Source organism: Lissotriton helveticus, chromosome 8, assembly GCF_964261635.1.
Source record: "Lissotriton helveticus chromosome 8, aLisHel1.1, whole genome shotgun sequence".
NCBI lineage: Eukaryota > Metazoa > Chordata > Amphibia > Caudata > Salamandridae > Lissotriton > Lissotriton helveticus.
The window spans coordinates 1591427696-1591438704 of NC_136069.1; the positions used below are offsets into that span (position 1 = coordinate 1591427696).

General features: G+C 48.0%; 1 protein-coding gene across 2 annotated transcripts in view; it reads right to left on the reverse strand.

The window, feature by feature from the left end:
• The window catches only part of STARD10 (StAR related lipid transfer domain containing 10), a 344653-nt gene extending 336728 nt beyond the window's left edge, over positions 1-7925 (reverse strand). The window contains exon 1 of one of the 2 annotated variants that reach the window (XM_078658614.1): positions 6911-7925. In XM_078658614.1, the coding sequence (XP_078514740.1) occupies positions 6911-7069 (159 nt within the window). In that variant the 5' untranslated portion in view covers positions 7070-7925. The remainder of the gene's footprint in view (positions 1-6910) is intronic. The other variant, XM_078658615.1, reaches the window with a different exon arrangement.
• Between the last annotated feature and the right edge of the window lie 3084 nt (positions 7926-11009).

The following is an 11009-nucleotide window of genomic DNA, read 5'->3' on the forward strand; positions in this document are numbered from 1 at the left end:
TATATATCTTAATGTATGTGCAGAAATGAATGGTAGTCACATCCCTGAACCTACATTTGTATAAAGTATGCAGGTGCAGGAAATGGAAAAGTAAATAACTTTTAGACTGTTTCAGTTGTTTCCTTTTCCAACAAGAATCCCACACATGCCTTTCCTTCTTACACATATCCTGCATAAATTAATAATAATAATGCAATTTCTAGAGCACACAGCTACCTCATATGAGGTGTCCCAGCGCTAGGTACAGGTCATTTGTAAAGCGCACGTTCACCCAAGGGCATCTTGGCACCGAATAACAGATGTTTACTGTTATCAACCTCAATGGTACTAATTTTATCGACCTCAGAAGGATGAAAGTCTGAGTGGACCCACCAAGATTTTAACCTGTGACCATGAGGTCAAACACAGGCCCCTACAGTTTTAAGCCCCCTTACTTCCCAACGTAAAAAAAGAGGTTTTAATATTCTTCCTTAAAAGGCATTTCAACTGGGCCAGCCGAAGTGTTGGAGACGCTCATTCCACAGTTTTGGCGCTTGGTAACAAAACGAATGACTCTGGGAACAATAGCCAACCTTTCTCCTGCCGAACTTAATGATAATAATCCACATTTGTAAAGCGCGAACAATCACCCGTAAGGGTCTCTAGGCGCTAGGGGCCGTCGGGAAGATTAAGCAAGCTATTGCCCAGAGTCACATGGTGCTGGGCTAATCTGCCGCCGGCGCCGGGGATTGAACCGTGAGCCCCAGATTCCAACGTCAGTCGCCCAGGCCGCAGCGCCAGCTCCCCGTAAATTCCTCTGCGGTACGTAAGGTCTAACCAACGAGTTCAAGTAACCTGGGCCTTTGTTATTCGGAGCTTTGTAGCAACAACACAAAGCTTTCAAGGAGGATCTCTGCCTCACTGGCAGCCAATGAAGCTGCTTGAGTGCAGCCCCCATGGACGCACACCGCTGCAGATTCAGTAGGAGCCGGGCCGCCGTGTTCTGCACTCTCTGCAGTCTCTTCATCCTACCCTGTGAGACTCCACAATATAAAAAATTGCAGTAGTCAAGCCTCGACACAATCGAGGCCTGTACTATTGTCTTTCTAGCCGACTCTGGTAGGAAACACCAAATATTCCTCAGCATTTTGAGAAGGCCGAAGCATCTTCCAGCAACTGCAGAGATTTGACTGTCAAAAGGCAGCTTTTCATCCACCCAAAAGCCAATGGATGGGGGACTGGGCCCAGCTCCGTAGGCCACCATGCAGTAGACCAGATGTTTGACTATTTGCCCAGGGTCAAAACCCCTATATTCCGTGCATTGAATTTGAGGCATTTCAGGTCCATCCATTATGGAAACGTCTGCCAGGCTTAGGCCCAGGGAAGAGCTCCTATGGGTGGAATTCTTCAACAGCGTGATGATGTACGCTTAGCACATCTGTGCATGTTATGCACCTTTTGTGCCTGATCCGTGCACATCTGCATTGGCTTCCAAAATCAGTGAGTGCAGTGCATTTGATAAGGCTTGTGTGAACCCAAACAAATACTATCAACTGATTGGTTAGCTAATTTGTGTTGAAACGGGGAGAGGATGTAGCCTTATGGATAAAGCAGTCGAAGCTGGGGAACCAGGTTCGAGTCTCGACAACGACGCTCAATATCCTGTGATTCTGGGCAAATCACTTTATCTCCCCGACGTGCCTAACAAAAATGAATGTGTCCTCATGGAACGAAACTGGTGCTCATGTAAAGCGCTCTGAAAACCTATATCTCGGGTCTAGTACCCGCAATATAAAACTCTAAAAAAACGTAAATAATAATTTCCCAGACCACTGCCTGGGTACCCCCACCTTTTAAACAAAAGTCAGATTTGCTGTCTCTATTAAAAGCGACCCTCCACTGTACGCCCGACTAGACTAGACAATGTAACAGCCTCACTACAATACTAACATCTGGAAACTGTCTGGAAATAGATAGAAGACCAGCTGCATCCTGTGGCAGGCTTTACACACAGCTTCTTTGGCCACCAGACAGAGGAGGAAGCAAAAACATAGGCATGGACTAGGCTTTCTCGAGCAATGCCCCCAAATTCTGGACACCCCTCCAGCCCCCCCAACTAAGACACTCCCACCTTCACAGTGCTTAAAACTGGGCCTAAGAAGCACAGACTAGCTCCTCGTTAGTCAAATGCCTTTGCTAATCCTAACAGCATTTCACACTCGCCTGTTAGGTTTGTTTTGCTTCAGGACAACATATTCCATGCAGTGGGATTTAATTAGTCTGGAAAACAGTAAGGCAGTGCTTAATTTGTAAAAAATAAAAAAGTGCCAAGGTCCTAAGTGTTTTTAAGGAGTCCGCTAACGGTGCTGTCGAATATGAAGTTTATCTAGTCTTGATTCCACCTCATGTCTCGTTCTTCCACCAGCAGACGCTCCCTGCCTCTTTATCTCACTCTTGCAGGTTGATTTTCATCCCGTCTTGCTCACTTTGTCCCTATTTTCCTATCTTTCTCTTCCACCTCCTTGCTCCCATTTCTGCCTTTCTCTTTCTTGCGCTGAGTCCTCGTCTGATGGTAAAAAATAGGTCCCAACCCCAAAAAAGAAGTGCTGATGCCTTCCATTTGTGGGTAGAGGTGCAGAGCGCAGGACACTCCTTGGAGTTGCAAATGCCTGTTCATTCATTCATTCATACCAAACACCTGTAACCACTGGCACAAATTAAGCACTGCCAACGATTCATGTACCCAGTGTCAAAACTCGAAGCCGACAAGCACATAAAACATTCAGCAGAAAAAAAATCCCGGTGGCTCTAGTGTAGCTGATGGACTCCTACTGGCAGACAGTCCCCGTCAAAACGAGAGGTACATTAGCTCTCAGCCGAGCGGAGTGACGTTCAGGCTTGAGCGGGCAGCGAATAAAGCCCTTCACTGTCACCCGCTGAAATACTCTGCGTCACCTATGAGACTGCGCGGCTTGTGACTGGCGGCAACTGCTAGCCGACACTGTTAAAGGGATACGCATCAAAAAAAAAGCGAGGCAGGAAGCCCGCTAGTTTCAAGCCCCCCCAAAAAAAACAAATATATATATATATATATATATATATATATATATATATATATATGTGTGTGTGTGTGTGTAAAATACACTCAGGGAAGAGCTTAGTCAGGGAGATTCAGTGGGTGCAAGTCAACAACTTAGAAACCAGTTTCCACAGTGAGCCCAACTAATTAAAGATGGTGCGTCAAGCGGGGTTTGCAGGGCTGGATAACGGGCATTGGGAGGGTGGACTTTATGGTTGTGAAGGATGTCAAAGAGCAGGATGGAAATATTTCAAAAAGTAGCTAAAATTGTTTAGGTCCTACAAGTTTAGCTGATGATTGAGAGTTGTACAGGAGGAGCCCTAGCAGAAGTTAGGGGAGTTGGGGGCATGTTTTAGAAACTGTGCCACAGGCAGTTCACAGTTTCCGATGACATAATTCACAAAGTTGAGTGTCTGATGCAGTAGTCTGAGTGTAACAACTTTGTGGTCATGTGAGTTATTTAGAGTTTGGCAGACAGGGTACTCTGTCGCAAACGTCAGCCAAATTGACGGTGCACGCGCTTTATTTAGAGGCGGGCGGGCGGACCTCCAAGTTACAGTTGGCGGCGCCCCAGCTGGCGTTTCTGAGACTGCCCAAAGCACTTGGGTCCGTTCGTGTAGGTACATCAGACTGCCTTCCCTATTTAGAGAGAACAATCTTTTGTACTTTTTTCTGTTCAGGACCAGCAGGGAAGGCCTGGCACTGTCGAGCAGAAAAAATGAATAATGACCCCTGGGAGAAAAGTGTGAGGGTGTCAGGGTAATTGGTATTTCGTTTTACAAACACACACTCCCACTTTGGGAGTTTCTTTTTGTAAAAAAGAAAAGTTTGCTGAGCAGCTGCATGAAACTTGATGGGCACAAAGATCTCTCTGCACCCAACTGCAAGGAACAGTAGAGTGACACAGAGAACATTTTTATTACAGCGGGAGCATACCATGCCTCAAGAGGTGCAGGTTCAGAAACAGTATTTTCTGTGGTGGAGTCCAAAAACCAGAATGACGTGAGGAAGTGGGGAACAGCTAAATCACAGGAGTCTGCGGATAATTAGCATAGCACTGGTCTAGGCCAGCTTTAGGGCAGTGCGACTGGTGCGACCGCACAGGGCGTTGACCTGTGGAGGGGGCGCTGACCTCAAGGGGGGGGGGGGGGGGGGCTCTGTTTAGCAGTAGCTTATTATTGCAGAGAAGAGGGACACTTTTGATCAGTGGTAGTAAGAGAATCCGAGGAGGCGGTCATAGGGTGTGGGGGCGCCAAAAATGATTGTCGCGCCGGGCACTGGTTCCTTGCAGTTAGGTTCATGCTAAAAATCAAATACCTGATAAAAAGAAGAAAAACTGCCTTGAGGTTGACAAACATGCATGCACCAACTCACAAGACACCTGCCCTCATGTGTAAGTTCATTAGCCCCTCCCCCAAACTATTTCACTGCAGTGGAAATTATGGCCCTGATTTAGAGCTGTGCGGGCAGCTGGTAATAACCACCACTCCCCTGGCGGACTACCCGCTGCCATATCCACTGGCAGGGTGGACGTCTCTGTGCCTTCAAAGGAGCCGCCACCACGGCCAGTTTAGAATCTGGCCAAGTAAATTACCGTCTCCACTATGAAGAGGAACATGGGAGACCCGAAATTAGGGTCCTTTTCATTGGGTGTTTCAAGGGACACTACACCTGCTCTAATCAGGTGAAAAACGTCATTAGACAAGGGGCGGTTCCAGTACTTAACTTGTAAAAAAAAAAAAAAAGTGCCAGAGCCCTTGTCAGAAGGCCACTGCAGCTTGTCCCCACTAGTGCTGCCGTTGAAGGTACTATCACAACTAACCATCACACTCACCACAAGTGCGACAAGTCAGACTTTAAATATACATTATTAATGACCGGCATGTCGCCCGAGCTACTCCTATAGGTTTGGGTGGCCAGTATTAGTGATTTTAATGTATATTTAATTATTAAACCACCGTTGCTGTGCTCCTCTCAAAATCGGACAAACAGCACCACCATGTGGCAGACTGTCATAAGTGCTGGTGTTGACAATGAAGTGCTGGTGCTGAGTACCGGAAACCACTGGCTCAAATTAAGCATTAGGCAGTTTTACAGGTTCAGACATGTATGAAGTAAAATCAGGTCTGTAACATAAGGTGCAGAGGCAATGCCAAATCCCTCAAGGATAGTAATCTTACTGACCCTTAATGAGAGCGCCAGTCTTGGGTCTCCACTTGGCTCAAGGCCAGCAGGACCCCACTTTTTTCTTTACTAATCATTATACTCTAGTGTGTTAATTCAAGTGATTCCATTGCCACAAACAAAGACTAAGTACGAATGGATTTTCTAAACGAAAGCCAGAGGTTAATAGCCAGTGTGATGCCAACATAGATTGGTAGGTTACCCGGTGACTCTAGTTGCCAAGGCACCAGTCCTAGATTTTCGTTTAGCAACCTTATGCATTCTGGGAGTTGTAGTCCTGTTTACACGTCAGTGGGTCCATTTGAACTAACCCACCTGAAAACGATGTTTTGCAAAAGAAAAGCAAACACACAAAATGTGAGGTGAGTAATGGTTCCAGTTTGTTTAACCACTGGAAATCGCTCGGGTAGCATTTCCAGCCCACTGTTCTTTTTTTCCACCTCAGATTAGATCCACCCATATGCAAATCAGCCTTGAGCCTGCTCCAATAGACACAGCTGTAAGAGAGAAGGCCGGAAGAGAGCAGCCTGTCCTCGGTGACAAGTCAGCTGAGAACCTTAGTGAATGGCAGCCCAGTGTGCAATGGAAAAAGAATACTAGAGTAACCATTCACACCCTTCATGGGCACCAAAAGAACTTGAAAAGAAAGCAAATGTAGAAATATGTTGGTTAACTTCAAAGCAACACGTCATTCTCAAATGCAACGCTCCCTCTTAACTTGGACTATCAAGTGGGCCATGTCAAGGTTTGTAGACAGTCCTGGTTTTATGCCAGCTTGAAGAGCATGCTGGGATTTGTAGGCGCGCGAGAATCTTAGTTAAATCCAACATCTGTTTTAACCGTCCTTGAGTTGTCAGTGCATTGCCCTGGCACTAGCCATGCCCATTCTTGGGTGTGTCCACTATAGGAAGGAAGCAGGGACGCACCTGTACGTTGTATACGCATGCGTGACCTGTCGCACGCACACGTGGCCTGGCTCGAGCGTGTCCTGTGCATGACAAATTGGCCACATGGCAGACACACCCTCTCTCGCCCTGAGCCGGCCTTTGATCAGAGAGCGCCCTGAGCGAAACCAAATTTATCACCCTCTTCACACTTTTTTTTTTTTAAACTAAGTCATCATATGGCGACTGCTGAGGGGAACTCCAGCGCCCATCTTAGGGTCTGAGCCACAGGCCCGGCTGGCACATGCAATTGGGCGGTCCTGCTTCCGTCTGCACCACTTGTGGGTTGGGGTGGGGGTCTAGAATGTATGTTGGAATTTCTCATCTTTCCCAATTCAGGTATTTGGGGGGGGGGGATTTCCCCACAGAGACTCTCCTAGTGGGAGTGGGTAGTGCCAAGTTGCCCACGTCTTGGGAAACAGCCTGTGATGCTTCGAATACGAGTTTGCATTATGGGCCATGTAGAACAATGCGAGAAAGTAGTAAAGACAACTTGGAAAGGCAGAAAGAAAGAGAAACTGTGTAAAAAGGAAAAAGCGAAAGCAAGAAGAGAAGAGGAAAGAAAGGGCTAAAAAGAAATAATATCGAAAGAGAAATAGAGGCTGAAAGAATTAAAGATCAGTGAATATTGAAAGACATGGAGATGGAAGTGGAGAATAAAGAGCGCGCCTCGGCCCTGCCGCACATACCGTGACTCCAGATCCCGGCTCACCCCGGCACTTACCTTGATCTTGTGCAGGGACCGTTCCTCCTCCAGGATCTGAATCCACACCGTGATCCCACCCTTATGGTAGGTCTGGGTCCAGCCCTCCTCCGAGTGACACTCCGTCCGGAAGTTGCTGAAGTCCCGGTCATCGGGGATCTGTACGCTTTCCCGGGTCATCCTGAGGTGCAGAGGGTCACACGACGCGGCGGCGCTCCGAATCCTCACCTGCTCCAAAGAATGTAGACGGGAGTCAAGGGGCAGCCGAAAGCTCCCAAATGGAGGGTCTCAAACCTGGCCCTCCCGGACACAAGGGCCACTCTGGCCCCTGGAAGTCTTTTAAACAAAAACGCAAATAATCCCAGCGCACCTTGTTTTTTAGTTTTTTTTTAACCGATTATTTTCTTACAGCAAAGATTGCAATAAAAGTGAAGTCAACTGCAGCTGGGAGCCGAGATCATCAGATGTTGAAGCTCCATAAACAAGTCCCCCAAAGCATGGATCAGTCCCCCCAAATCCCGAGCAGAGGGCGGGCTCACCAATTGCTTCCTTTGGTCCGATTGCAAAAGATGGGGTGAAGGTGGACCCAAGAGGGCGCCGGCACCTGCTGCTTCCTCCCCAGGCTAGACGGCAGCTTCCCGCAGCCTGGCACCTCCCTGCCAGGGGTTAATCCGACCCTCCGTGCTTGGCAGGCACTGAGCTCCGTGCTCTCTCCTCCTCACCCGCTGTGGTCCAGGAGGCTGCGCCCCCCGCGCCCGGGCAGCTCTCCGGCCCCTCTATGCAGCCCACAGGTGGCTCTCAGCAGCATCAAGTGATGGAGGGCGCCCGGGGCTGCTGCTAGGGAAGATCTGCTGGTGAACCAGGCGAGCCTCCCCTGTGCCACCCGCGTCCCCAGAGCACAGGGTGTGTGCCTTCGGCAGGTGCAGCCGGGAGCCGTGCGTCGGAGCCTGCTGGCGGCAGGAGGGCAGCGTTGCTTCTGTTTTCCAGGATGCAGAGCGGAGGGCGGCGATGCACAGAGGTGAACCTGCCTGTCAGAGCAGAAACCCTCCCATGCAGGCTCTCACACACACGCCCGGGAGGAGGGCGTTCCGGCAGGTCCTAGAGCCCCTCGGCTCTTATCCACTGACGGGGACGCTTTCAGAGGGAGGGAGGTTAACAGGAACCTGTGGAGCAAATATTTGGCATAGCTGCCAAGTGGCGCTCTGCCACGTGTGACACTTTTGCGGCCCCCCCACCCCCTGTCTAGTCAACGGACAGTACGTTGCATTCTGGGGCATGTAGTTCCGCTTTTGACACTGTAAGTGCGGACTCAAAGATGCCACTAAGGAAATGAAAACATGGCTCTTAACCCATCCCTGTAGCTGTTGGTTGTTGTCCTTGCACACCATTTAGCGCCAAGACGCCTCGAAAATAGTGCGCTCTATAAATAACTCAGTCAGTCAATGTGCTGCCTAAAAAGTCAGAAATGTCTGAAGGTTTCTGGCAATGCAGGGGTCGAGGAGATGATGGACGGAGTGGGTTGAATCCATCATTGTTCTTTAGCTCGCTTTGCAACCCTAGTTCAGACAGAGCTATATGCAAATCAGTCTGACCCTGTGCTTCATGGGAACAGTCCAGCCCAAACTGCCAAGCCATGTCTTCCCTGGACCGGAAACAAGCCTCCTGGCACCGGTTTCGGGCTAGTAGCTCTTATCAGCCAGGCTAGCTTGAATCCAGTGGCAAAGTGAGCTGGGCTGTTCCCATGAGGCACAGGGTCAAGACTGATTTGCATATGGCTGGGTCTGAACTGAGGTGGCAAAGTGAGCTAAAGAATGATGATGGATTCAACCCAGATCTGTGACTGGGGGTGAGTGGCTGAAAAGTTTCAGTGCTCCGTCCATCTCCTTGTGTTTGCTTTGTTCGCCCTAAGTTGGCAGGGTATTCCCAGACGTAGGTCCCTTGCTCACTTTGCCACTGGATTCAAGGTAGCCTGGCTGATGAAGAGTGTTACCCAGGCCCAGGAGGATGCTTATTTCCGGTCCATTGAAGACATGGCTTTTGCAGTTTGAACTGGCCTGTTCCCATGAGGCACAGGGTCAAGACTGATTTGCATATTGCTGGGTCTGAACTGAGGTGGTGAAGTGAGTTAAAGAAAGATGATGGATTCAACCCAGATCTGTGACAGGGGGTGAGTGTCTGAAAAGTTTCGGGTGAGAGAAGGGGCTAAAAGAAGACAATATTCTGTAAAGATTTTATTAGCCTTTGGCCTACATGTAAGCACATCTAAAATGCAATGCACACACCCCAAATGAAAAACACAAGGAACTTAAAAGAATCTGTAGGAAATGCATTTTTTTGGTAAAAAAGTTCAGAGGGTTAATGCATCACTTCTGATATATATGGGTGTACCCAAGAACGGTCACAGATTTGAATCCGGGTTAGTGTCCTGGCTAAATAATGACGCGCATTTTAAAGTGCTTAAAAGTCCAAGCGTGTGACGTAAAGCACAGCAAACTATGTAAGTTATTAGTTTGAAACCATGTATGACACTCAGTATAAGATAAGTTGAACAAAGGCTGTTGCAAAAAGTGAAAAAGATGTTTAAATTTTTAGAGTGCGTTCAAGTATTTTTAGTGATGCAGAGTGTACCTATTGCAATTTTTTTTATAGGTTTGATTTAAAAAGGCAAATTCTAGTTTCTATTAAGCAATTAACATCTATACTGACTCCCAAGCAGCCTTCAGATTTGCCAATAAACAAACTGCACACATTTGCATTTCTTTTAGGCATCCTAGAGCAAAGGCTTGTTTCTTCGTTAGCTGTCTCTCCTCCACCTTTAGCGGTCTCTCCTCCACCTTTAGCGGTCTCTCCTCCACCTTTAGCTGTCTCTCCTTTCTCTCACTTCATGGGAGAGGAGACGCTTCTTCTCCCTTTTCAACCTGCAGCAACTCAACTGTCCAGGTATGATTGTGTATTAAATAAAAAAGTATGGGAACTGTTTTGATCAAATTAATAAAGCTTGGGAACGTCATCACATCCGCAGCTCCACTGTACATTTACTAATGTAAAGGTATTTTGAAGGCAGTGCTTAATTTGAGCATGTGGTTTCCGGTGCTCGGCACCGGCACTTAATTCTCCACACCAGCGTTTGTGGCATCAGCCACAAGGTGGCGCTGTCTGGCTAATTTGGAGATGGCCACAACAATAGGTAATTATTCATTCAATAAACAATAAAAATGATGACTTTTACCTGCCGCCCAAGCAGTTTATATAGTTTTGAAGCCTGAATTAGTCCGCATTGTCACACTTGTAGGAGTGTGGTGGTTAATAGTTGTGTTGTTACTATCGTTGGCAGCATAGCAGGGCAATGTTGGGTGCAACCTGTAGTGGCCTCCTGACGAGAGCCCTGGCACTTCTTTTTTTTACAAATTAAAAACTGTTTCAAGGTCTAGAAGCAGCGTCGGATTGGTAATGCGGGCATTCGGGCAATGCCCAAGGGGCCGGTGTACGAGTTCCTGCTGTGGGCCTCTTTTTTGAGCAGTCTGGGGGCCATTTGGGCGCTTTCTCTATTTTACGAATACAGCCAGTGGCCCAGTGGGTGTCTGAGTGGCCTTTCTAAGTACAGATGGGCGCTCATTACCTCCGTTTTGCAACAGGCAGAGGTGTCACTCCCTTTGTCTTGCAGGCCGGCCCATTAATGTGTGCTTACTGAGCGGGGCAGGGGGCCTGACTAGAAGTGGCCTCACTTGTTTCACCACTGTAAACGAAGGCGTGCAATTGTGCAAAAAAACTCCTAAAGTTTTTTTAATAAGATTACACCAAGGCAATGATTTGAGGAGTGATTAGGCAAATGTGGGCCGATTTTTTTTTGGGGCATGCCCGGGCCGATTTTCAATCCCAATCCAACCCTGTCTAGAAGCCCTTTGAAGTGAAGCAGAGGTTTCAAGTTGTACCGTTTACCCTGTCTTGGTTTTACCTTTTTACACAGGCAGTTTGTAGTCTTGCTTCTCCTATGATGCCTGTCAGGCTACAAGTGCGAGATTTCAGGGACAACACCAGGATGGTGTGAGGTGCTCACACCCAGCACCAGCTGCTTTGGAGACACAAGACAGGAGCAGAAACACACTAGGACCCGGCCAAC